This window comes from Candoia aspera, chromosome 1 (genome assembly GCF_035149785.1).
Source record: "Candoia aspera isolate rCanAsp1 chromosome 1, rCanAsp1.hap2, whole genome shotgun sequence".
In the NCBI taxonomy this organism is placed as follows: domain Eukaryota; kingdom Metazoa; phylum Chordata; class Lepidosauria; order Squamata; family Boidae; genus Candoia; species Candoia aspera.
In genome coordinates this window covers 342,814,334-342,840,193 of record NC_086153.1, presented here as the reverse complement: position 1 = coordinate 342,840,193, position 25,860 = coordinate 342,814,334, and the positions used below count along the sequence as shown (strand labels likewise).

Genomic DNA, 25,860 nt, shown 5'->3' with positions numbered 1-25,860 from the left:
CTGGGCGTTAAGGGTCAGTTGATTAAAAAATGCGACTTACCTTCCCATGAGACCGACCTCTTTCCATTGAGGGAATCTGGTATTGCCCAGTGGTGTTTCAATATCAGTAAAGTTTGGAGAGCCTTCTGGCTTTGCAAGAGAAGGCGATTTGGTGAGAGGCTCCAGTCGTTTGTTTTTCCGGATGTGCATCTGACTTCATCCGTGGACTCCAACTAATTTATAGCCTCTGAGTTCCTTCTTTCTCTTGCCTGCCCCCTTCATGGTCTGTCCGTGAGGAACACAGAGCTGGGTTTTCATTACACGCTCAGGGAAAATTCGTCCCTGCCTGTGTTCCTGTGATATGCTGACTCCAGGAAAACCAGATAAAAGAAGGGGGCATATAAATTGAATGGGCAGCTCACCACTAGGGTATTTATTTCTTTACAATTTATAAGGCCATCCAACTCCAATGTCTTAATGTGGCTCCCCCAGAAGTTGTCCACGTGATGCACTGAAGCATAAACTCGCCACACCGGCTGAGTCTGCATGATGGTGGGTGGTTTGAGGCTAGCCACTGCCTTGTACAAAGGACCGCCTGCGCATCCTCCGATTCCCCTCGGCCGCTCTTGCCGGCTGGTGTTTGCCCTCTAGACGGCTTTCCTCAAGCCAGGGGAAATTCCAAGGACAGAGAAACCCATTTCGAGGCAGCAAAGGCTGCTTGCTGCAAGGATGCCCCCAGCCCTGCGGGACAGGAGAAGCCTTCTGGCTGCCTGGTTCAGTTTTCCCTTCCAGTTGGCTCCTGAAAAAACGATGCAAAATACCTTCCAATTTCTGAGAAATTCCTTGCAGCATCTTCGCACTATCTGAGAGCGTGCCGTTGCCCAGGACAAGTTGCTCAGGAAGTCTGTCTGATCTCCACCTTCATCTGGGGAATTGCAAGAACTTCCTTCGTTTCTGGGCTTCACGGCAGGGATGGGATGACCCAAATTTGGTTCCTTGGAGAGATGATCCTTCTCCGCTCCCATGTTATTTCAAGCCTGGCTGGCTGCTGCTCGTTTATACATAGTGCTGGGTTCACAAAATGTATTGAGCCAAAACAGAGAGTTATTAGTACAAACTGAATGAATTCCTGTATCGCTTAAAAAAACAATGCAGTAGGGTGACCATTTGGGACATTTCTTTTCCTCTCCTAGCATACCAAACTATTTTTAAAAATGTCATCTCTCTTCTTTCCTCCCAAGTGCTAAATTGGGTCAGAAGCACAGCTGCATTTGTCCACTTGGCAAGGAAGATGCTTTGACTGCTCCCTCCAAGTCCCCGTGATTCCAGGGTTTAGACCAGTGTTTCTCAACCACAGCCACTTTTTGATGTGTGGACTTCAACTCCCAGAATTCCCCAGCCAGCATGCTGTCTGGGGAATTCTGGGAGTTGAAGTCCACACATCAAAAGCAGCCAAGCAACTCAAAAAACAAAGCAACTCAAAAAACAAAAAGCAGCTGAGGTTGAGAAACTGGTCTAGGTTGCTGTTGCAATTCTCTGCTACAAGAGGCTTGTATTAGAATTCCTTGGTTCCAAAAGACAGTTCCAATGCAGGTTTAATAAGAGCCAAGCAGTTAAAATATTTAACACATGCAAATAGGAAGCAAAAGTTTGCAGCCTGAAAAACAGGAAATACTACTTCAGATAGACTGTGAATGTAAACATGTAAAAGCAAAATGGAGCCATATTTAACTAAAACAAGAGCTAGTATCAATCCCTCCGCAAAGGATCGTTACCTTGTCGTGGTGCTGGAGCTTGAGCACCTCAATGATGCCATGAGCTAAACCGTGAAGGGCCACCCAAGACGGGAAGGTCATGACAGAGAGGTCAGACTAAATGCGATCCCTGGGGAAGGTAATGGCAACCCACCCCAGTATTCTTGCCGTGAAAACTAAATGGATCAGTACAACCAGAGATGTCGGTATACCATTGGAAGATGAGACCCCCAGGTCGGAAGATGGTCAAAATGCTACTGGGGAGGAACAGAGGAGGAGTTCAACTAGCCCCAGACGTGATGACGCAGCTAGCTCAAAGCCGAAAGGACGGTTAGCGGCCGACGGTGCTGGTGGTGAACGGCGAATCCGATGTTCTAAGGATCAACACACCATTGGAACCTGGAATGTAAGATCTATGAGCCAGGGCAAATTGGATGTAGTTATTGGTGAGATGTCAAGATTAAAGATAGACATTCTGGGCGTCAGTGAACTGAAATGGACTGGAATGGGCCACTTCACATCAAATGACCACCAGATCTACTACTGTGGATAAGAGGACCACAGAAGAAATGGAGTAGCCTTCATAATTAATAGTAAAGTGGCTAAAGCAGTGCTTGGATACAATCCAAAAAACGACAGAATGATCTCAATTCGAATTCAGGGCAAGCCATCTAACATCACAGTTATCCAAATATACGCCCCAACCACAAATGCTGAAGAAGCTGAAGTAGAGCAGTTCTATGAGGATCTGCAGCACCTACTGGACAACACGCCTAAAAGAGATGTTATTTTCATCACAGGAGACTGGAATGCTAAGGTGGGCAGTCAAATGACACCTGGAATTACAGGTAAGTATGGCCTGGGAGAACAAAACGAAGCAGGACATAGGCTGATAGAATTTTGCCAAGACAACTCACTCTGCATAACAAACACTCTCTTCCAACAACCTAAGAGACGGCTTTACACATGGACTTCACCAGATGGACAACACCGAAATCAGATTGATTACATCCTTTGCAGCCAAAGGTGGCGGACATCTGTACAGTCGGTAAAAACTAGGCCTGGAGCTGACTGTAGTTCAGACCATGAACTTCTTCTTGCACAATTTAGGATCAGACTAAAGAGATTAGGGAAGACCCACAGATCAGCTAGATATGAGCTCACGAATATTCCTCAGGAATATGCAGTGGAGGTGAAGAATAGATTTAAGGGACTGGACTTAGTAGATAGGGTCCCGGAAGAACTCTGGACAGAAGTTGGCAGCATTGTTCAGGAGGCGGCAACAAAATACATCCCAAAGAAAGAGAAAACCAAGAAGGCAAAATGGCTGTCTGCTGAGACACTAGAAGTAGCCCAAGAAAGAAGGAAAGCAAAAGGCAACAGCGATAGGGGGAGATATGCCCAATTAAATGCAAAATTCCAGAGGTTAGCCAGAAGAGATAAGGAATTATTTTTAAACAAGCAATGCGCGGAAGTGGAAGAAGACAATAGAATAGGAAGGACAAGAGACCTCTTCCAGAAAATTAGAAACATTGGAGGTAAATTCCAGGCAAAAATGGGTATGATCAAAAACAAAGATGGCAAGGACCTAACAGAAGAAGAAGAGATCAAGAAAAGGTGGCAAGAATATACAGAAGACCTGTATAGGAAGGATAACAATATCGGGGATAGCTTTGACGGTGTGGTCAGTGAGCTAGAGCCAGACATCCTGAAGAGTGAGGTTGAGTGGGCCTTAAGAAGCATTGCTAATAACAAGGCAGCAGGAGACGACGGCATCCCAGCTGAACTGTTCAAAATCTTGCAAGATGATGCTGTCAAGGTAATGCATGCTATATGCCAGCAAATTTGGAAAACACAAGAATGGCCATCAGATTGGAAAAAATCAACTTATATCCCCATACCAAAAAAGGGAAACACTAAAGAATGTTCAAACTATCGAACAGTGGCACTCATTTCACATGCCAGTAAGGTAATGCTCAAGATCCTGCAAGGTAGACTTCAGCAGTTCATGGAGCGAGAATTGCCAGATGTACAGGCTGGGTTTAGAAAAGGCAGAGGAACTAGAGACCAAATTGCCAATATCCGCTGGATCATGGAAAAAGCCAGGGAGTTTCAGAAAAACATCTATTTCTGTTTTATTGACTATTCTAAAGCCTTTGACTGTGTGGACCATAACAAATTGTGGCAAGTTCTTAGTGGTATGGGGATACCAAGTCATCTTGTATGCCTCCTGAAGAATCTGTATAACAACCAAGTAGCAACAGTAAGAACAGACCACGGAACAACGGACTGGTTTAAGATTGGGAAAGGAGTACGGCAGGGCTGTATACTCTCACCCTACCTATTCAACTTGTATGCAGAACACATCATGCGACAAGCTGGGCTTGAGGAATCCAAGGCTGGGGTTAAAATCTCTGGAAGAAACATTAACAATCTCAGATATGCAGATGATACCACTTTGATGGCTGAAAGTGAAGAGGAACTGAGGAGCCTCATGACGAAGGTGAAAGAAGAAAGTGCAAAAGCTGGCTTGCAGCTAAACCTCAAAAAAACCAAGATTATGGCAACCAGCTTGATTGATAACTGGCAAATAGAGGGAGAAAATGTAGAAGCAGTGAAAGACTTTGTATTCCTAGGTGCAAAGATTACTGCAGATGCTGACTGCAGTCAGGAAATCAGAAGACGCTTAATCCTTGGGAGAAGAGCAATGACAAATCTCGATAAAGTAGTTAAGAGCAGAGACATCACACTGACAACAAAGGCCCGCATAGTTAAAGCAATGGTGTTCCCCGTAGTAACATATGGCTGCGAGAGCTGGACCATAAGGAAGGCTGAGCGAAGGAAGATCGATGCTTTTGAACTGTGGTGTTGGAGGAAAATTCTGAGAGTGCCTTGGACTGCAAGAAGATCAAACCAGTCCATCCTCCAGGAAATAAAGCCAGACTGCTCACTTGAGGGAATGATATTAAAGGCAAAACTGAAATACTTTGGCCACATCATGAGAAGACAGGACACCCTGGAGAAGATGCTGATGCTGGGGAGAGTGGAGGGCAACAGGAAGAGGGGCCGACCAAGGGCAAGGTGGATGGATGATATTCTAGAGGTGACGGACCCGTCCCTGGGGGAGCTGGGGATGTTGACGACCGACAGGAAGCTCTGGCGTGGGCTGGTCCATGAAGTCACGAAGAGTCGGAAGCGACTAAACGAATAAACAAAGTATCAATCCAGTCCTCCCAACTAATTTTCCGCGAGATCCAGTGCACGCATTGAGGGTCCAAAAAACCCCCCCACCCCTCACTGAGCCGTCAATCAACTAATGTGAACCAATCCTATCTGAACCAATCCAGGAAATAAGAGGGGGAGGGAAAAGGGGCGGGAGCATTGTGACACTAACCAATCTGCAAGAGAGCGCTCTTCCGATTGGATGGTCAAGCAATCAATCAGGTCGGTGACATATATGCACGTCCGTCCAATGAGAAACTCTGAGGAGGCCTGGGAGGGAAGCTTTAAACGAGAGAAGCAAGATGGCGGCACAGTGTTGATTTGGCGCCGCCGCGGCCACCGCTGCTGACCGTCGACCGAGATGAGTTCGCTACGCTGGGCCGGGACGCGGTGACGCGAGCTGGTCTTGCCCGCCACACGGCGACCTCAGCGCCGCTCCGCTCCGCTCCGCCGGCGGCGGGAGGCAATGGAAGAAACCTCTCTGCCCGCAGGGGAAGAAGTGCGCATGCGTGCCCGCGACGTCCCCGCGCAAGTGTGCCTCCCCTTCTCCGTGGCTGCCCCCTAGCGGCGCCATGCGGCCCAGTGCTTTGCAGCTCGCCGCGCAGTTGTGCGAGGCTCTGCGGGGCGAGGACGACGCGTAAGTTACTCGTGGGTCTGCCGCGCGTGTTTTGTGGTTTCCTGCAGAAGAATATCGGTTCTCCGAAGAGCAGCAGCCCAGTCTCTCCTCGGCCCCCCGGAAACCTGCTTTGCCAGGGATTCCCGAGTGCACGTGTTGCATTCATCTGCTGGGCGTCCCTGCCCAGGAATGCATTTGCGGGCCAGCCTTTCCGCCGTGGCAAAGGCACGTTTGTGGCGGGCAGGCCAGGTCGATGCCAGGGGCCTTGGCAGTCACAAAGAGCGGGGCATCAGGGCTCTCCAGTGTTACGAAGACGGACCAAGCCTGGGAACCGATGCGTGCTAATAAGGTGAAACAGTCTTAGGTAGCAACAAACCTCCCCCGCACCAAAAGGAGAGGCTTTCTTTTTGCATCGGGGACAGTGGGAACTGTAATTCTGCAGCTCTTCGTCCCTGCTGGATTCTAGAGTTGGAAGGGACCTTAGAGGTCATGTAGTCCATCCTTGTACAGCATCTCTGATGGATGACCCTCCAGCCTCTTTCAAAACTTCTAGCAAAAGAGAACCCAACTTTTAAAGTGGCAGCCCGTTCCATGGGCTGCTTTCGGAGTTAGGAAATTCCTCCTGACAACTATCACATCTTTCTTTTTCCTCCTCTTCTGCAGGCTAAACCTACCCAGATCCTTAAACTTGGTTTCCAAGCCTCCTGCCCTCTTGAGGGGCCTCCTCTGAACTTTTCCCAAAACAGACAGTTCTGACTTAGGAAAGGGGAATTTGGCAGTGAGAAACTGCCTTAGGGGAGCCTGTTTTAACCTTGACTGCCCGGGGGGGGGCTCCCTCCTCAGTGTTCCCCCTCCCTCCTCAGTGTTCCCCCTTCCTCTGCTTTCCAGGAGGGTGGCCGCCCTGCTTCTGGAGGGAGCCAACCCCAACTTGGTTCTGCCTGAGGGGGTGGCTGCCATGCACTTGGCTGCCGGTGTGGAGCAGGAGGACGGGATCCACCGCCTCAGCCGCCTCCTCCAGCATGGCGGAGACCCCAATGTCAGGTATTCGGAGGGTGCCCCCTCCCTGTGTTCCTTTGAACACACACAGCTGCTAGTTGGGCCAAGGCGGTGCCCTGGAGGTCGGGGGAGGAGACGCCGCTTGGTCTGCTCTGGCAGGTCACACCCCGAGAGTGACCAGCTCCATCCAGATGGTTGGGGGGATCCTAGAATCGGGGAGCTGGAAGGGAATCCAAAGAGCATCTAGTCCAACCCTGGGCAGAGCGCAGGAAAACCAGTCCAGCCATCCTCTTCTTGCAAACCTTCAGAGGTGGGGATACGCCAACCGGAGAATTTTGTTCCTCGCTCGCTCTCGGCAATCCTGGTCCATCTCACAGGGGTGCCGAATAAAACATGGGCCTTCTCCACCACATTGACCAGAGCTCCCGGGGGAACGTAATACCGCCCAGTCAGAGCTTTTGGGGGGGTGTTCTGACCGAGACGTGCCAAAACCGGCTGGTGCCGTCGTCAAGAAAGGCCGCCTGGGACCCGGCTACAGCTAAGGCTGGAACCTGGTTTACACCTTTGGGGGTTACTCAGAAGGGTTACGTGAAAACGTGGATTGACCAAAGCCAGGATGGGTCTGTGGGCCTTCCGGGGAGGACCTCCTGCGCGTCTGGAAGAATGCAGCTTGGCCCCTAAAGGGAAGAGCGAATGGTGAAGAGCAGGAGGTAGTGAATGAAAGAAAAATAGGTATGTTGTGTGACCGGGAATCGTGAGAGAAAGGAGGAGGAGGCAACAGGTCTGAATAGCGAGGGTTGGAGGCTACGGAGGAAGCTGACGAACCCCTCCGGGAGGGAAGGGGCAGGTTCAGCTGAAACACTTGCTTATCCCTGCATGCTGCTGCTTTGTCCATAAAAACCCAGTCCTTGCGTCCCTTGAGAGCTGAGCTTCCCCCCCCTGCTCTGATGCACTCCAGAAGGGTTGGATTACAACTCCCCGTTGTGGAGGCTGCTGTGGGAGTTGTCTGGTGCAGAGTGGAGAAAGCCGAGTTGGGGAAACCCACAGAGAAGCCCAATGAGGAGAAGCTCCTTGTTTGAAGGGAGCGGGTCCCCTATTAGAAAAAGGGAAGCCTTCGGCTTTGGGATTGGCTTAGGCGGGTGCTGGCCCCAAGCGCCAGTTGTCCAGGGAAGTGGATCTCGAACCTCCTTCAGTTTCCTGGATGCTGGTGAAGGAACCGCGAGAGTCCATTTCTGTTCTGTGTCCCAGATCTGGAGAAGACCTCACCCCTGTCCACGTTGCAGCTTCCTGGGGATGTGTGGCCTGCTTAAGACTCTTGCTGATGGAGGGAGGGGACCCTTGCCTGGAAGACCAGGTTGGTCCACATGTTTCTGTCCCCGGGAAGTTGGGGCTGAGGCTCGCTGCGTCTGCCTCCCTTTACAGCTTCACTTTGGGGAGGTGCGTCCGCTCACCCGGCCACTGATAGGAAATCATTGGCACCCTGCCTTGCCACGGTCACTGAAACTTACAGGGAAGAGTGGCGTCTGACAACGCTACCGGCCACTCAGTTTCCATACGTGGTGCCTTTGGGAAATTTGGCTGACAGTGAAGGGAAGATTTGACAGAGGAGGGGAAGGGAATGGCCCCTAAGCCTTTAGAGCTGTTATGCTTTTCGCTGATTTTCAGCTCATTTGGGGTGGGGGGGCAACCCACCTCTTGGTGACTGTACAGTTGAGGTCATGTGAGTCAAGGAAGGTGAGTTACAAAAAAGGTAAATAAGCTTTCCATTGCAGGAAGGAAGGAAGTTCAGACCAGTCCTTTGGTCTTCATGATTTAGGCCTCCTGCCTGCCTTATTTTATTGTGCAAGTCCTGTTTGGAATTTAAAATGTTCAAGGCATAAACCCCAACTTCACTCCTCGTGCAGCAGCTTTGAGTGGAGCGAAGATGCATCGGCACAAGCGGTCTGATATCCTCAGCTCAGACCATGGTTTTGAAAGCTCACGTCCTGCCATAGTTTCAGGTTCCAATTTGTTGCCCCGTAGCAGATGGATATAACAGAGACCCATTTCTCCTACAGGTGTGACTTGGGAATGTCTGTGCCCCGCTTGTTCCAAGGAAAGTCACCCTTTTGGAACAATTTCCGGCATTAAGCTGCTCTTGTGTTGCAGCCATGATGCACTCGACGCCTTCTCCAGCTTAAAGGGAGCCTAGATATTAGGGAGTGGGTGGAAGGAGGCCCCCCGCAGGGAGTGCTGAGGGGCAGGCGCATCCACCTGTTGGTTTTCTGCCTTTCCTTTGTGTCTCAGGATGGGAACACTGCCATCGACTTGGCTCTGGAGCAGGACAATGAAACGTGTGTCAGCATCCTGCAAGGCGAAGGATGGAGCAGCTGCGTCTGTAAGTGTCTCGGCCCCGAGGGCCAAACATTCTGGTAAGCATAATATTCACAAAAAGGCTTCAAATTTCTACACCCCCCCCCACATCTTTTATGCAGCTCAGCGAAGAGCAGAAAGCTTTCTCTCCACCGTAACGGAAGATCCTGGGGAAACTGGTCCTGTTGACTCTCACCCCTGCCCATCTGGTAGACCCCCACTGTCCTCCCTAAAGGAGGCTCGTCAGCACGGGGAGCTGCGTGGGGCCTTCTCTCAGCCTGGAGGAGCCACTCCGAATGGTGCCCTGGGGAATTGCCAGGATCGGTCGGCCTCTTCCTTTCTCACCGAGTGTTCCTGGCAGGGCAACACGCTTTATGATCTGTCCGACTTCTGTGTTCAACCGGCAGCCTCCGCCAACGCCTCGTGCCCCTCCAACAAGCCAGTTTCAAGTCATGCTGAAGGAGTGACTTGCTGGCACAGTGAGGTGGCATCAGAGCGGGGCGCTGGTGCGAACCAGCCTTGCGATGTCCAAAGCCCTACAGAGGGAAGGCTCAGCTCACCTCCCAGGCCCGGTGCGGTCCTTCTCGGAAACGCTTTAGTGGTCCCCGAGACCCTCTTCTCCAGGGGGAGACCGGAAACGCCACGTGTTGCAGCGTCCCCGGAGAAGCCCCTGCCCGCTCCCAGCCAGGGAATTAAGTCTGAGCCGGAAGCGGACCAGTGTTTTAGCCCAGAGGACCCCAGCACTTGCCGCCTTTCTTGGTGCCCTGGCTTCCTCGATCCCAGCCTTGTAGTGCGGCTCGCCGGCCGGGAGGGGGCAGACGTTGCCTCGCCCGACCACGCCTGTCTGTCCTCCTGGGCCGAAGCCACGGCCGTGTCAGACTTGGGAAAGACTGTGGTCAACCCAGCCCCTTTCCTGGGGGGCAGCAGGGCTCCGGATGGGCGCTCTGCGAGAGGAAGGTCGCTGAGCAGGTGCTCAGCCACCAGCACCGATTGGTACGTTTCGTGTGTGAGTGAATGCTACTCAAGCACCGTTGAGGGCCATGTTCAGAAATGGGAAGGTGGGGAGGCTGCCTTCTGCTGCACTCCTGATGGCCCCAGTGTCAGCAACGGCGGGTCGTGTTCTGGGCCGCCAGCCGGCAGCCCAGAAGGAGGTGCAGGGACCTCCTTGGAGACGGGTCTCGGTGGCCAGAGGACCGTTCCCACCAGATTGGGATGTCCACAGCTCTTGCCAGAAGGAGCTGCCCAGACCTCTCCTGGGAGTCAAGATTTGGTTCTCCCCCACCCTAGGAAGAGGGAGGGTCCTGAGAAGCCGTGGGAGGCTTTGCGGAGGAGGGCTAGCTACACTGTGGACCCCCCCAAGCTGACCGTCATGAGAGCAGAGAGCAGGGCTTCGGCGACCAGAGGCCCCGTTGAGATTCAGGGGCTGCCAGCAGAACACCAGGGGACCACCCTGCCTGAAGTGAGGGCATTGCTGGGCGGGAAGGGGGGTCTGCAAAGGCTGGATCTCTGTCCGAGTCCCCAGGATGCAGCAGAGGGGAAACCGAGCTTGTTCACTCAGGACACTCTTCCTGTCCGGAGGGCCTTGGAGGAGAGGAATCGTTTCCACGGCAGTGGGAGTCCCGATCCACTTGACACAGGGGTGGCCCTCCATCCGACTGCCAGCGGCGGCGAAGAGGCCCCCGCCAGCCTGGACTCAAAGCTGTGCTCAATGATGCTGGCAACCAAGGTCTTCCATTCCCCGCTACTCCAGTCAAACCGAAAGGGCTGCCCTGCTGTGCCCCAACCCCAAAGCCCCACGATTCGGCCCCTGCCACATGACAGCCTCAGCTCCTCCTCTCTTTTCGATGAGACCCTGGAGATGCCGCGGCGTCCCAGGCGAGTGAGGACCCCCAGGGGCCCCAGGCCAGCCTTGGACCAAGGGGCTACTGCTGGGAATCTTGGACACCCGCCTCCCCCAGCCAGAGAAGCTGATGAGCCGGAGGGGGGCAGATCCGTCCTGGCTGTTCCCAGCAGGAGTAAGCCAGCTCAGAGCCCCGGACCTCGACCTTTGGGCCGTTCTCTCGCCAGCCCGAGGAGACACGTTTGCAGAGGTGAAGATCTGTTGGGCGGGACAGATTTGGAGGCGAAAAAGCCCTCTCTGGGGGATGGACAGGCCAGTTGCGATGCTCCTGAAATCCCAGAGGTTGGGGATCTGGAGGGCCCAGGTGCCCAAGGGTCTCCAGGCAAGAGGGCACAGAAGCCCTCCAGAGTTAGTTTCAGCCGGCTGTCTGCGAGGGGGCCGTCTGCCTCTTGCCACCCAGGGAGGTTGAGCCCCATCAGCCAGGACGTCCCGCTGTCGCCTGGGGGCCGGCCTGCCAACCTGAGTGCCACGGCACCCGTGGAATACCTGTATGTGGACGAGGAGGAAGGGCACACCCTTGTCGAGCGGCACATCCCCCCCGCAGATGACTCCGTGGCCAGCGCCAGTAGCTCTGAAGGCACCATCATTTACGACTGGCAGGCGTATGCCAGGGAAGCAGCCGGGGGAGGCCAGGGGAACGGGGGAAGTGCCCCCTTGAACTCTGGCCTCCTGTCAGATGAAGCCCTGGCACGCAAGCTACGTGACTTTGGGGTCAACCCAGGGCCAGTGACGGCGCTCACCCGGAAGGTGTACCTGCAGCTCTTGGAGAAGCTGAGCAGGGACCCGAAGACCGAGGCCCGGAAGGGCTCTGCAGGTGGGTGTCTCCGGGGTCTCCGAGAAGGAGAGCCCTTGGAAGCCGGTGGAAGGCCCTCCTGGGGGAAGGTGATGGGAGGGTCGAAGGAGCAGAGCTTGAGAAAGGAAAGCGGGGGTGAAGGGGGGAGACAAGCATTTCTCTCGGAGGAGAGGGAAAGGCCAGTGTCCAGGTGCAAGGTGAGCAGGCGTGGGCTTGAGGGGCCGGGGAAGGGTCCCTGGTTAACCCCTTGCAGCCATGGCTTCCCAGAAGAGCAGTTTGGGAGGAGAGGCCCTGACTGGGATGGGGGAGGCGTTCGAGCATCCAGAAGCCCCCGTTTGGAGGGCCCCGGACACATCCTGCTCTTGTGCTCAGCCTGCAGCCCGGAGCTTGCTTCCGCCCTGGAGACGTACCAGATCCCCGACTCCAAAGCTGACGAAATGGCTCTGGCCACGCAGTTCGACCGGCCGGACAAGAGCCGGAAGTGGCGGGAGGGGCTGCTCAAGTCCAGCTTTAACTACCTGCTGCTGGACCCCAGGTAGGAGTGACCAGTTTTGGATGGAGGAGCCTGCCTGCAGGTGCTGGGGCTGGCCTGGGCCCAGGGACGGAAAGCCTTGCGAGCTTCGGGGCGGCAGGGAGACCTCGTGGCTGCTGCCACCGCTGCTGACAGTCTTGCATCTCTGCAGGGTGACCCAGAACCTGCCCTTCCGCTGCCAGTTCCTCACCCAGGCAGAATGCTTCCAGACGTTCGTCAGTGCCGTCTTCTACGTGGGCAAGGGGAAGCGCTCCCGGCCCTATCGCCACCTCTACGAAGCCTTGACCCACCATAGGGAGGGCCGGAGGAAGCGGGGGGCGCAGGTGGGGACTGGAAAACTAGCTGTCAGCAGCCGTGGGGGGTGGACGTTCAGGTGGGGAGGAGGGCCCTGTTGCCAGATCTCGGATACCTCCACCCAATGGAACTTCCAAATTCAGGGGCAGTCCGGCTTGGACTGCCATAGGTTGCAGACTGCACAGTAAAAGGCGGCCTTTGCCACTTGGCCTTGCAGAACTGTTTGGCGTAGGTGGCCGCCTCGCCTTCTGCTTGGAAGCAGGTATTTTGCTTTCCCCGGGTCGGGGTCAGATTTCAGCCCCCAGAATTCCCCTCCGGCAGAGCCCGTGGCTCTAAATTCTTGGGGGCTGCAGTTCGGGGAAGGGGTGGTGGCCCGTTCAGTGCAGTTTGGTGCATCTTCCCCAAGGGCAGCCCCGAATCAGTCTGAAAGCACGGGGGGGGGGGGTGCTCACTCTCTCCACCTCTGCTGCTGGTCCCCTTTGCTCACGGGGCCCTCTCTGCCCTGCAGGCCTGCTCCAAAGTCCGGCACATCCTGGAGATCTGGGCCAGCGGGCAGGGGGTCATCTCCATGCACTGTTTCCAGAACGTCATTCCCGTGGAGGCATATACCAGGGAGGCCTGCATGGTGGATGCCATTGGTAAGGACGCGGCACTTCAGAGGGGCTCCAGGGGTTGGCACCACGTGGGGTACTCTGGCTGGCGGGCTCCCTGTCGGCGGTGGAGTGGCAGCCCCTTGCCCCCTGCAGGGAAGGATGAGCTGGCACCCTCCTTCCTTGCCCACCCAGATTTGGCTTCCTGAGGCTGAAACTGAATCTGCTCGCTTGGCCTTTCCCCCAGGGGCCGCAGGGCACGCGGTTAGCCAGCCCACACCTTTTGCGTTTCTCTGCTCTGCCTCGGTGAAAACAGTCCAGCTTTCCTCCCATGGCATTTCCACCACGCCAAGTCCCATTTTCTTTCTGCAGGGCCCCGGTGCATTTCTCCACAGCTGCTCCTGCCCACCCCCAGCCTTTCCTGGCCCTGTTACCCGCTCCTGAGACCCTGGGAGGGGCTTTGCCAAAGCAGCTTTCTGCCCCAGGCGTTGTCATTTGGGGCAGCCCTCTGCGCAAACAGGGTGGTGATTTGGACATTCCCCGAGGGGTGGTGATTCCCAGCAGGGGAGGGGGGCAGTTGTGTGACGGCAAGGCCTTTCTCCCCCCACCCCAGGGCTGAAGATGCTGACCAATCAGAAGAAAGGGAACTATTATGGCACCGTTGCCAGCTGGCCCATGAAACGCCGCCGGAGCCTGGGGGTCTACCTGCTGCACCGAGCTCTGCAGATCTTCCTGGCCGAGGGGGAGCGGCAGTTGCGCCCCGCCGATATCTGAACTGGCCCCTGGCTGGGGGCCCTAGGGCTCTTCCTCAACTGCAGTGCAAGTGGGGCACTGGGGTCTCGCACGGCTGGAGCGCAGCCGAGGGGTTGAGGCATTTCCCTCCCTTTCACACAGGAGGCTGCGCAGATCCTGGTTCTTGCTCTTAGCATTGAGCGGAGATTGAGAGCCTGAACGAAAGGCTGGCCATGGGCTGCATCCACGTTCAGGAGCGGTTTCAGGGCCCTGTGGGTCCCGGTGACCCAAGGGAGCTGTGTAGCTTGCTTGCGCTCCTCTGCCGGGGACTCACATGCTTGTGGCTGGGTTCCCAAGTTGCGTCGGAGCATCCTGATTCCAAATATACAAAAGATGGTCCCCTCCCAGACAGCGCAGAATGAAGTGGGGAGGCTCAGGAAGCACCAGAGTCCTTTCCAAATGAGGAAGCAGGCACCGGCTCGCCTTCCAGCCGTCGGGGGGGGGACGACGCTCGGTGGCTTTCCTTTGTCCCAAGAAGCGTTGGTCGGCCTCTTCTGGGAACGAAGGGCCTGTTTTTGTACGGGTTTTCTCTCTGTGCCGGAGATGCCTTTTATGTGTAGCAATGGGGATTTTTAAATTCTGGAGCTGCTTTTTATGTTTTTAAGGGTTTTTCTATTCACCCCTCATCTGGGGTTGGGAGCATTAAATGAAGTTGCTGAGATCAGACTGAATGCTGGGTTCTGTTCTAGGACCCTCCTTTTCTTTTTGGGAGAGGGAGGGTAGTGTAATTAAGCAAGGGAAAAGGAAGGGAGTAGCAACCCCAGGGCCTTCACCTTCCTTTATTGCCCAATTTCATGGAAAAAAAAATATTTGCTGCTTCCCAAAATGCAAAGGCTCTTTTGCTACTTGTTTGGTCCCCATTTTTTCCCCTTCCTTTTGCTTTAAGAAAAGCAAGGCTGTGCTGGGTTTAACTGGGTTAGGAGGAAATTTGAGGCTGGGGGTCAGGGAGCCCTGAAGCTCTGGTGGATTGTGCTCTTGACAGCCGGGGTTTCCTGGGTGTGTGTCTAGAGCTGCCCAAGAAGGTGCTTCAAGCAAGGTTAGATATACTGGGGAAAAGTAAATCCATTCCATTCTTGTTTGCCCTCCATGATCTTAGGGTTCACGATGCAAGGCTGCGGCTTGTTGAACAAGCTTCCCTGGATTTGCACGAAGCGCCAAAGCGGAACCTAACCATCAATGTGGCTTAGCATGGCATGTGACCCCGACACCCGCCCAGTCCCCTAACTGGTATCAGAGCCGCATTGTGGGATGATCCGTTCAGTGGGTTCAGTTTTCTTTCTGCAGGGACTGGCAAATGTGCCCCAAAACTCTCTCATCCCCTGAAGTGCTGTGTGTGATGGGCGAAAAATGGCTTGAGCCGAGCTCCATCCTCCCACCCCTTCCCTTTCTCCTGTTTGAGCTGGGGGTGCAAAGCCAGCTGAATTTTCCTGGTGCAGAGAGCCCCCTTTACCACCAGTCGGGTCCTTGGAGCTGCCCCACTTGATCCGAGGCCTCGGTGGGCCAGCCATGTTGCTCAGCAGATCGGAGTAGCTGTGGGGGAGGGGCAGCCACAGAAGGGGCCCGGCCAGTGTCCCTGGGGATGTCTTCCTGAAGGCTCCGCTTTTTCACGAAAGGGCCCTGCCTATTCACTCTCTATCTGGGGAATGTCGCCCACATCTCCCCAGCCAATTTGATCGATCCCAGGCACAGAAGAGGGAGGGCCCAGAGTCCCTGCGGAGTGTATCAGTCTCATTGGGCGAACTCAGGGACGGAAGCCCACCTCTCAAGGACACAAGACCCTTTATTTAGGACTTGGACAGAACAACACGGCACAGTCCAGTTGCATCTTCCCAGGAAGGCAGATGGGGTGGGATGTTGATGGAATTCGCAGCTGCCTTTTCAGAGGCAATTTCAGCTGGTTAACCATCCCTTAAGAGGATTCAGAGCCTGTCCCACAGCCAGCTGCCAATCAGAGCAGGGGCTTGAACACGTTTTGGCAGAATATGGTTGGTGGGGAGGTGTGTTTCATAACCCTGCAGGCTTGGGCAAGGCTGCCAGCCAGCGATGGAAGGAGGGCAAATGGAGAGAGTGACTCCTGGCTGGAGATGGCACTGGGTGGTGGTGGGGAAGTTTCCATCCAGATTACTAACTTCTAACAGCTTTTGTTATACAGGTAGTCCTTGCTTAAGGACCACAATTGTGACTGGAACTTTGGTCGCTAAGCAATGCGGTTGTTAAGTGAATCTGACCTGATTTTACGACCTCTTTTGTGGTCATCATTAAGCAAATGAAGTCAAACGAATTACATGGTTGTTAAGCAAATTGTGTGGTTCCCCACTGATTTTGTTTGCTGGGAAGGTTGAAAATGGCGATCACGTGCCTGCAGTATGCTGCGGCGGTTGTAAGTGTGAGGACCAGTAGCAAGTTGGATTTTTCAGTACCATTGTAAATCTGAACTGTTGCTAACTGAATGGTCATTAAGCGAGGACTACCTGTACCTTCCACTGGGGCTTTTTAACTTGGTTTGAGACAAAACCATTTCGGATTTGACTTTACTGCTAAGACCATCCTTGAATCTTGGTTCAGCACTTTCTCCTGCTCAGACCAGTGTTTCTCAGCCTTGGCCTCTAAGACTTCAACTCCCAGAATCCCCCAGCCAGCACGTTGAGAATCACAGCTCCGAGCGATGAGGTTTTGCTTCCAAAATAGTTCAAAATGACTTTTTTTGTCTCGCTTTCTTCAAACTAATCAAGTAACCTCTCAAGAAAGGAGGCTGATTTGAGGGAGCTGCCTGTGTGTTGTGTATCCTTGTATACATGCTTGCATACATACATTAAAGCCTTCCCTCTTTAATAGCGGTGTGGGGAAGGGAGACCATAAAGTGCAGCCTTTTGAAGCTTGGAAACGAGAAATGTGCTTTACTGCAGCTGGGGTTCATACAGTGGCAAAGCCCACTTTGACACTGGGGATCAAAGACACATCAAATTTGTACACGTGGATCCCACCAGCCCTTCTAGTTCTGGAAGAGAAGCGGGGGCCGTGAAAATGGGCCCTTTCCCCATCCTTTTGAGGGGGAGGGGGCAACCTGTCTAAGAGAAACAGTCAAGCCCTGCCATCCCTGCCTGAGGCAGGCTGGGAAGGGCATCTCTGGAGTGCAGTCCCCTCCTCCAGCTTGTATGTTTGCTGCCCTCTGACTGGCACGGAGGCGGTGCAGACGCTCCTTTGCACTTCAAATTGTCTTTTGGGTCGGGGGGGGGAATAAGGTGGGGTCCTTCCACTGCCAGCCCCCCATGGCAGTTTTGCCTTGCTTGCCCTTTGAGAGCCCCAGAGCACCCAAAACCTTGTCCAGCAAGGAAGACGCAAAGGCTGCACCTGCGCCCCACGTTTCCTTGGCTGGATGCCCCATCTCCTGGGTTGCACGATGCACGCCCTAAACAGCCAGGCTCCCGGGTCCTAAAGCCATCTGAAAAATCTAATCCTTTGGCGTAGCATAAAAGGAGCCCAGCCTGCCAACAAATGATGCCGTGGGGGTGGCTGCAGGTCTGAACTCGGCCACCATGAAGGGAATTTGACTCTTGGGGAGGCTGATCAGCCTGGCAGGTGGGGGTCAGCCAGGGATGTGGGCAGTGCCATCTTTGGCCAAACCTCAGGGTGGCTCGGCTCCAAGGATGCCCTGCTCTCCACCTGCATCCGCATTACAAGCCTTTGAGGGGCTGAGCGGCCACAGAGTCTGCTCTGCTCCCTCTGGATCGGACCAGCCCCCCCTGGCAGTAGCTCCTCTGGGGTCCCCACATTAAACTGGGGGCTTTTCCCCACTAGGCTAGAGGCCCTTCAGGCAGGGTTGGCCTGGTGGGGTGTGAAGCCGAGTCAGGACTTTTAGTTTCTGCCAAATGGGAAGGGGTGGAGAAAGGCTGAGCCCGTCCTTCTACAGTGCTGCCCCTGCCTGTGTGAAACCCCCACCCCTCCGATTCCCTTAGGCTTAAAAAGACTCAAAAGCGGAAATGGGAAGGTCAGCCTCCTAACGCTGCCCCTTCCTCTCCTCATGATGACGGACTGCCAACTCTCCATGTGCTTTAGTTGAGAGGTGGCACTGTTTACCCTGCAATACCTTGGGGGGGGGGGGATACAATTTTGCAAAGTTTATTTACAAACTGCCATGGAGACACAAGGAGGGGGGCAGCAGTCTGGATCCCTGAACTTGGGCTGAACTCCAGGCCCTCCTGCGCTCAAAAGAAGAGACTTCGGAGGGGTAAACAGCTTTCCCCCCTCTGGCGCCCTCCGGCCACATTCAGTCCCAGTGTTCTCGGGATCGCAGCCCCCATTCCTGGGGCACAGGCCAATGAAGGTTCTGATACCAGACAAGAAGAGTGTGCGGGTGGTGGGGCTGCCCGGCCCCGCTCTGCTCCCAAGCCCAGCCGCCGGAGGGCTTCACCCAAGGGCTTCTCCGCCACCAGCAGCGTGTGAGAATTCAGCCAGCGACTTGCACTTGTTCCTTGCAGGCCCAGCTGTGGTCCGGCAGAAGGCGTCTCCGGGACAGAACTTCAGGGTCCGCACGCGCAGCCCTTCGAGCCCCAGGCTGGCTTGGAGAGCCCATGGGGGAGAAGAGGGCACCCCCTTGGCACAGTCAAGACAGCAGGAAGGGCACCCCAGCATCCCTTTGCTGAGATTCCCGGGCCCATCATCCTGTACCCAGAAGAGCAGCAGCGCAAGTCCACCTCTCTTCCCTGCCCGAGGTTTTGGGGGGACGCAAATGTGGAGGCAGCCGAGGGGCGCTCGCTGACAGCGGTCCTCTGGTTGGAGGGTTCCCCGCATTCCAGCCACGGACCCCCCCAGACCCCCGAAGGCTGGGAAACAAAGGAACGTTCCCCGTTCTCTGACAACTGTCCGCTGCTGCCTGGGAGACCTCCCTGGGGGCAGCCGCCAGACCCGCGGGGCCCTCAGGACGGGCTCCGCTGCCTTTGCCAGTTACTCCTTTCCAGACAGGGGCCCCTCTTCTGGGGGAGCGGGCTCCGGCTCCCAGAGCAGGAACTCATGCAGGAGGGTGTTGACCGTCTCCGGACACTCCAGCATCGCCATGTGGCTGCCCTCGTCGATCAGCTTCAGGAAGGCGAGCAGCAGGATCTGCGGGCAAAAGCAGGAGGAGGATTCAGGGCCAGGCGGCGGCGCCTCGTTCCGTCCGGCCAGCAGGGCCAAGCCGCCCTTGGGGAGGCTTCCGCCGGTGCCATTCGGGAGCAGCCTGGCTGTATATCAGGGCTGCGATCCGCTCTCCAGCCACACCGGGCTCCCCGCACTCTCCCTTTAACTGCAGAGGACCAGGGTGTGTGTGTGCGTCTGTGTGTGTGTTCAACTTACCCCTCCTTAAAGGTTGCTCTGGGGCAGCTGCCCTTGCCCCACCTGCAGCACAGCCGGTGCCCCTGAGGCTGGCAGGCTGGCATCAGCTACTCTGCTGCTCTGAGCCGCGGCAGCCCCGCAGCTTCCCCTCCAGCCTTCTGAATCAACCTCAAAACTCCTGACCAGCTGGCAACCCACCCTCCCCGCCAAGGCCATGACAGGAAATCGTGAGAACTACAATTTAATGGCGGGGGGGGGGGGCGTGGATTGGCGAGGCCTGTTGTGCTGCACAAGAAGATTGTGCAGGCTGGACAAACTCGGCCTCCACCGAGTCCAACGTGGCACTGACCGCCCACCTGCTCCCCCGCCCCCACCAAGCACGGGTGCGCTCAGGCTACCAGCACCTCCGGGCTTCCTCACAGCCCGCTCCCTGGTAGATCCCTCCCTTATTTTCTGCATGGGGGGACCGCAGGACGCCTGCCTGACCAGCGCCCTGGAACCCCTCCGTGCTCTCTCTAACTGTTCTCTGGGCTAAAGGAGCCACATTCGAGGGCACTGGGAGGCCTCCCCGTTTTTAGCAGTCGGAAGCAACGCTTCGTACTCCGCGTTGAGGCAACCAGGGTGCCTCGGCTGGGGGTGTGGGATGGGCTCTGCATGCGAGCCGTACCTCCGCCATCCGCTGGTCCTCCTCCACGGGGACAAACTTGTCGTGCATCCCGTGCACCAGGAGCACCGGCGCCGTCAGCTCGGCGTGGTAGACCTCGTCCCCCTCGGGCCAGTACTGGCCGCTCATCATGGCCCTCAGGACGAAGGAGGAGACGTTGAAGGCGTTCCCCTCCCTCAGCAGCTGCTTCTCCTTGGCGCCTTGGCGAGCGAAGCCGGCTCTGGGAGGGCAAAGGGCTGTGGGTCAGCGGGGGGGCGGGGGGGGCAAGCGGCCCTGCAATTTGGGCTCAGCATGGCCAAGCAGCACCTCTTCCCAAGCTGGTAGGGGAGGGAAGGGATGGAGCCCAGCCCCCGCAGGAGAAAAGCACTGGTCAAGGCGGGGGGGGGACTAAATCTGAGCCCCCCATGGGCCAAATGGAGGAACGGGGCCCGGGAGGCCGGGAAAGAATGCTGCCATCCTCAGGGGAGCCCCGCTTGGCACATGGACAGCTCAGGAGTGGAAGGGGAGGCCTGCCCCCCCACGCCCCCTGCCCCCCCACGCCCCCTGCCCCACTCCCAGGAATGCTCACTTGAGGAAGCTCCAGGCCAGGCAGGGCGAGAGACACCGCAGGACGCAGGGGGGCATGTTGAAGATGGAGCAAAGGCTGGGCTCCAGAGCCGTGGGGCCACCCCCATTGATCATGATGACCTTGTGGACCAGATCCGGGTACTCGTGAGCCAGGAAGGTGCAGAAGGAAACCCTGCATCAGAGAACAAGTGGAGCAGCCACCCTGGGTGAGGAGACGGGAGGGATCCGGCAGTGCCCAAATAATTTCTGGAACTCTCTGCCACAAGGTCCGGAAGTGGCCACTGGACTTAACAGCAACTGAAAGCGGGCTTATCCATCTCTCTTAGGGAAGCAGAGAGAGCCTCCATGTTCAGAAGCACTCTATATCCTAATTCTGGTAGCTGAGTGGGCAGGTAACCAGGGTGGGGGCAGTGACCAAATTCCCTACTAGCAGGGATACCCAGAGCAGGAGCCGTGAATGCCTAATCGCCCCCGCCCCTTTCATTATTTATTTATTTAGATTTACGTGGAGGCCCATCTCATCAGGGTGACTCTGGGCAGCTAACAAAAATGAAAATACATGCTGTATGTAAAAAATGCTGTTCTCAGTCAATTAACACAAAGTGTCTCCCCAAAACTTCATTCATCGTGTGATGTATACTGTATATAATGTATGTAAAATGGGGCAGAGGCTTGACTGAGCTATTACAGCCCGCATCTTGAATTTTTTTACTCCCCTGCAGGTGCTCTGGCCTGTTGGTGAAATTTGCTGGTCTCTGGAAGATTGAGAGGAGACCATGTAGGGGATCCCCAGGGAGAGACCCCCCTTTCCCAGGCCTTACCCATACGAATGCCCAACCAGGACGTTCCTCCTCTTGGCGTAACGCTTGAACACGCTGCGCATGTCTTCCGCCAAGGCATAGAACGTGTAGGCAGCGGCAATCTGGGGGGCCGAGCTGGCCCCGTGGCCGGCAAGGTCTGGGGCCACCACCTCGTAGCCCAGCTTGGTGAAGAAGTCCACCTGCTCCTTCCAGATGTCTGAAGAGCCGCCCACCCCATGGATGAAGAAGAGGACCACGTCGCTGTGGGTCCCCTTGCAGCTGCTGATGAACTTGGTGCAGTCGACATTGACCACCTTTTTGGGCTTTTGCCGCCGGCGCTTCAGAGCTGTGCCGCCAGGGGGGTTGGCCACAGGTGTGGCAGCCATGTTCCCGTCTGAGACCTCCACCTCCACGGCGCTCTGAGGCTCGGTGCTGTTCTGGCACTGAAGGATGTCGGGGTGCACAACGTCACCCAGGTTCTCGATGACCATCTGTCCGTTGCGGTAGACGGCGATCCGGCGCTTGCAGTGCACAGCACCGGTCTTCGTGGGCACCTCCTCCATCCCAGGGGGACGGGACGGAGCGACGTGCTTCACCCGCAGGACCCGCCCAGGCTTCACCTCCACGAAGCTGAAGCCATCGCGTGACTCGACAGGCTCCAGAGGACCCACCGCGTTTGGTGCCTTGCCCAGCAGGCAGCAGAGAAGCCCATCAGCGATGCTGGTCAACATGGTGATTCCTGTGGCACAAGGAAAGAGACAGGCAGCCGTTCATTAGGGACAGTGCATCCCAAAGGAAAAAGAAGGCTTCCAACACCCCTGGCAGGTAGGGTGGTGCCGCTGCTGTTAGGGGCGTTTGCTGGGCAGAGGCAAGCCAGCCTCCTCCTCAGCCAATGCCAACCTTTTGATGTCTCTGTGGTGGAGCCTCAGCCCACAAGGGGGCACTGGTGTCACCAGCCTCCCTCCTCCTCCCCCCCCCCTTCAGTGGCTGCCAGGCCAAGGTTGGGCATCTGTTTGGCATTGCAGCTGTTACAAAATGGAACCCCTTCAGGTCCACTTTCTTCAGAAGCCGCCACTGAGACAGAATGTGCCCAAGAGAACAAAGCTGTACAAAGTAAGGGCCGTGGGGGAGGTGGCTGTGTCTGTAACGGGCTCCCTTTGCACGACTGTTTATAAGCAGGAACTGCAGCAAAAGATTGCAGAATATACTCACTCCCACCGGAATGCAACACTGTGCAGGGTTGGGGTGGTGTCAGCCTCAGAGGTACAGTAGATCAGATCAAGGAATCAACCCCACATTAAAACTACTTTTAGTAAAATGGGCTACAGCAACAGAATCTTTCAAGTCTGATTATGAGTTACTCCCCCCCCTTCCTATACTCATGTGAATTAGGGGAGAGTCTGTTTTAAAAATGGATTCCTCCTTCCTTGCTTGGGCTTAAGCCATGTTTCCCTCCTTGTTGCTTTGGTAACAGATCTCACCTCTCTCTGTCAAGGCCATCCTCTTTATCTCTACATCTGGGAACTTTTAATTCCAGTGGTCCTGCATATACAAACATCTGCCTTTCTAGGTTCTTTGGGGCCTTTCCCAAGTCTGCAATTCGTTCCCGTGCTGGCAGGTGACCCGATCCCTGGTCCTATAGGGCACGGCTCTGAAACGCCGGTGGCAAAAGCTCAAAAAAGGGGTCAACGTCGACTGCACCAAGTTAATCAGCAGATCCAGATCAGGAGCCAGCCATGCCCCCCATGCCCGCTTCTAGGATACTCCATTCCAGCTCAGTCTAGCTGAGATCAAGAGGGCCCCTCCTCCTCCTCCTCCTCCCCAGCTTCCTCTTACCAGTCAGTTTCACAGCCTGACCCTATTGCAACCCATGAAATTGTCAAGTTCAAATAGAAAAAAAGCTTTTTCTATTAAGAGCCTCTGCCTTTTTCCGGGTGCACCCCACAAACAAAGCTGGCAGCACCAAACTTTGCACTGGGCCTGGCAGTGCCCAGAATCCGTGCTGACCCGAATAAGCCACTGCTTGGGCAGAAAAGAGCATCTGGAGGCTGTCTTGGTTGGTCAGTCGGCCCCCATTCCTAACTCAGGAATCTGGGGTGGATTCACTTCCTCTTTCCAAGGCGCAGAATGGGGGCCCTTGGCTTTCTGGAACCTTAAGGGCAGCCCTGAGTGCAAGTGGACGGGGCAAGGAGGAAAAATCTTTAGGGAATAAACGGGGTTATTGTGTGTGCGGGGGGCGGGGGGAGCTGTCTAAACAGTCCAGTGGAAACTGAGCAGGCTCACTGGTTGAGAGATACTGACGGTTGCAGAAAAACACAGGGCAGGGGACAGATATGCAGTAATGGCATTATTTGTAAAATGCCCGGAGTAACTGCGAGAGAGAACAAAGAGGAGACCCTGAAAAGTCCCTCCTTACAGCTGGAGGCCTAAATTACCTTTGGACCCGCAAAAGCAAGGTCTCTGCTGAAACTTCTTGCAGCAAACTAAAATCAGAGAAAGATGGGAATGTCTTTGCTTGTAGAACTCTCTCTTGGCTGCCCATTTTTTAATCTAAAAAACTGAGATAGCAGCAAAAGTGAATTATTAATGGGAATGGCCGGAGAAGGGTGGCTGGAGGGTGGGGACCCATCCTGGCTCAGGCACCTACTTCATGGGACTTTGCAACAGACGCTTTTTACGCCCAGCCAGGCTCCAAGGATAAGTGTGATTGCACCATTTCAAGCAGGGAGGGGCTGTCTCACTGTCTGCGGGGGGGGGGGGGGGGATATCTACTGTCACAATGCAGCTGGTGACACAGACCGCCATCCACCCAAGCTGTGCCCTCATAATGTGCCTTTCAGGAACCTTTCATAACGTGCCTGGAAGAGAGGCAATGGGTGCAGAGAGTGATCGGCACAAAGCTTCTGCTGCGAATCATGAAATGTCCGGGGACATCCGCAGCCCCAGAATTCGTTTGCAGACCTGCATGGAGCTCTGTCTCCTCCCTGTAAAGCCCACTCCTGGTTTTCCTAAATCACAGAACGGACAATGGAAGGTAGCTTTTCATTTGTTGCATTGTTAAGACAACTGGGAGCCAGAACATCTTCCCCAACTGATTGCAAATCACCCAGAAATCCAACAGTCGGTTCCGATCTCCTCGCCACCCACCCATAACCTAGAAAATTAACATCTCGGGCAGCAGACATCACGGTCGTCTTGATTTGCTCCTTGATTACACAAAGGGATGACTTCCTTCTTCAGGGTTCCAAATCTTGGGAACCTCAAAACCCCTCTAACCTCAAGAGGCCCAGTCAAACTACAATCTTCTCCCTTGGTTGATTTTACTTCCTGCTTCATGCAGCAACAGAGGATTGACTGACTGACTGACTGATTACGTACCATCAGGTTGCTGTCAACTCTTACCAATCACATAGATAGATTTTCCCAGGAGGGTCTGTCCCCAGCCTGGTCCTTCTGGTTTTCCAGTGGTGCCCCCATTGCCATTATAACCAAGTCCATCCCGCTGGCTGCTGGTCGTCCTCTTCTTCTCCCTCCTTCCGCATTTCCCAGCACTGCAGACTTCTCGAGAGAGAGCTGGGTCTTCCTTAACATGTCCAAAATATAATTTGAGCCTGGTCATTTATGCCTCAAGTGTGAACTCAAGAACAGATATGACCCACCCTTCCTGTCACGAGCACTGAGGGCGAGCAGGAGGGGGCCCCTGTCCAGGGGGGAAAACGCATGCCTAGTACTGAGGAGTTGAGCGGCCATTCGAAGAGACACAGATCAGACCCGCCCTGACTTTGGGGTTGATCTGTCTGGGTTTTTCCCACACTTCTTCAGTTTGTTAGGATTTTCTGTCTAATGTAGCAGTAATAAAGCACCAGAGACCTACTCCTCGTCTCGGCGTGGTTCCTGGCTGTTAGGACACCGTTTGTGTTCTCGGCTGTCCGCGACATTCTCAGGGTCTTCTCCCACACCAGAGTTCAAAAGCTACTCTGCTCTTCCTAGGCTGCTTCTTCAAAACCCAATATTTGCTTCCACAGAATCCCACGGCTTGCACGATTCTGATCTTTGTGGGCAGAGAAGCGTCCCGGCCTCTGAATCTCTTCCTAGGCCTACCGAGTGCCAGTCTGTGGCATATTTCTCGACTGCCGGTTCTTTGGCAGCTGATGGTTGATCCCAAAAGGCAGAAGCTCTCTGCCCCTTCAATACCTTCACTGCCAATCCCAAGGCCGGTTGCTGTGCCTGTTGTCATTCGTATTTATATTTTAGCCCCATTTTTTCAGTGTGCCCTTTAGTACCAGGGCTTGCAGACCCTTTGCACTTTCGGCTATCAGAGTAGCATCACCAGCATGGCGCAGGTTGTTGATGTTTCTTCCTTGAGTTTTAAACCACGCTTATCTTCTTCCAGTCCAGCTTCTGTTAATATATATTCTGCATACAGGTTAAATAAATAGGGGGGGAGTGTGCAGCCTTGTCGCACGCCTTTGCCAGCCTGGAGCCAGCCTGTTCCGCCATGTTCTGTCTGTCTGTGGCTTCCAGACCTGTGTATCAGTTTCTCGTGAGGACAGTGAGATGTTCCGGGATTCCCATTTTCCAAAGACTTTCCACCAATTGATATGGCCGACACAAAGGCCTTTCTATAATCAAGGAAGCACATCGTGACTTCTTTTTGGTGTTCTTTGGCTTTCTCAATTATCCAGCATGCGTCAGCTAC

The 25,860-nt window shown here is 54.9% G+C and overlaps 2 protein-coding genes and 1 long non-coding RNA gene across 3 annotated transcripts; 1 reads left to right on the top strand and 2 right to left on the bottom strand.

Annotated features, from left to right (window-relative positions):
* Positions 1-1,556: 1,556 nt before the first annotated feature.
* On the bottom strand, positions 1,557-5,016 carry LOC134491002 (uncharacterized). Its single transcript, XR_010067268.1, has 2 exons — positions 4,947-5,016; positions 1,557-1,722 (listed from the first exon to the last, which is right to left on the bottom strand). It is a non-coding gene; the product is annotated as an uncharacterized LOC134491002 (long non-coding RNA).
* Positions 5,017-5,502: 486 nt separating this feature from the next.
* ANKLE1 (ankyrin repeat and LEM domain containing 1) lies at positions 5,503-13,875 on the top strand. The gene is made up of 9 exons (XM_063289668.1): positions 5,503-5,592; positions 6,460-6,612; positions 7,816-7,921; positions 8,854-8,944; positions 9,042-11,633; positions 11,985-12,147; positions 12,296-12,467; positions 12,947-13,076; positions 13,642-13,875. Exons 1-9 carry the CDS (start codon positions 5,528-5,530, stop codon positions 13,800-13,802), a joined length of 3,633 nt encoding a protein of 1,210 aa, XP_063145738.1. The 5' UTR covers positions 5,503-5,527; the 3' UTR covers positions 13,803-13,875.
* A 4,877-nt stretch (positions 13,876-18,752) lies between these two features.
* Positions 18,753-21,898, bottom strand: ABHD8 (abhydrolase domain containing 8). The gene is made up of 4 exons (XM_063294417.1): positions 21,183-21,898; positions 20,363-20,533; positions 19,798-20,014; positions 18,753-18,920 (listed from the first exon to the last, which is right to left on the bottom strand). Exons 1-4 carry the CDS (start codon positions 21,890-21,892, stop codon positions 18,765-18,767), a joined length of 1,254 nt encoding a protein of 417 aa, XP_063150487.1. The 5' UTR covers positions 21,893-21,898; the 3' UTR covers positions 18,753-18,764.
* Between the last annotated feature and the right edge of the window lie 3,962 nt (positions 21,899-25,860).

What these genes read in the sequence shown, in the direction of transcription:
- ANKLE1 (XM_063289668.1), top strand. Translation starts at nt 5,528, where the DNA reads ATGCGGCCCAGTGCTTTGCAGCTCGCCGCGCAGTTGTGCGAGGCTCTG. An exon ending in GGCGGAGACCCCAATGTCAG is followed by an intron (nt 6,613 to 7,815) that starts GTATTCGGAGGG and finishes TCTGTGTCCCAG; the next exon opens with ATCTGGAGAAGACCTCACCC. An exon ending in GGCCCGGAAGGGCTCTGCAG is followed by an intron (nt 11,634 to 11,984) that starts GTGGGTGTCTCC and finishes TCTTGTGCTCAG; the next exon opens with CCTGCAGCCCGGAGCTTGCT.
- ABHD8 (XM_063294417.1), bottom strand. Translation starts at nt 21,892, where the DNA reads ATGTTGACCAGCATCGCTGATGGGCTTCTCTGCTGCCTGCTGGGCAAG. An exon ending in CTGGTTGGGCATTCGTATGG is followed by an intron (nt 20,534 to 21,182) that starts GTAAGGCCTGGG and finishes TCTCTGATGCAG; the next exon opens with GGTTTCCTTCTGCACCTTCC. An exon ending in AGGACCAGCGGATGGCGGAG is followed by an intron (nt 18,921 to 19,797) that starts GTACGGCTCGCA and finishes TTTTGCCCGCAG; the next exon opens with ATCCTGCTGCTCGCCTTCCT.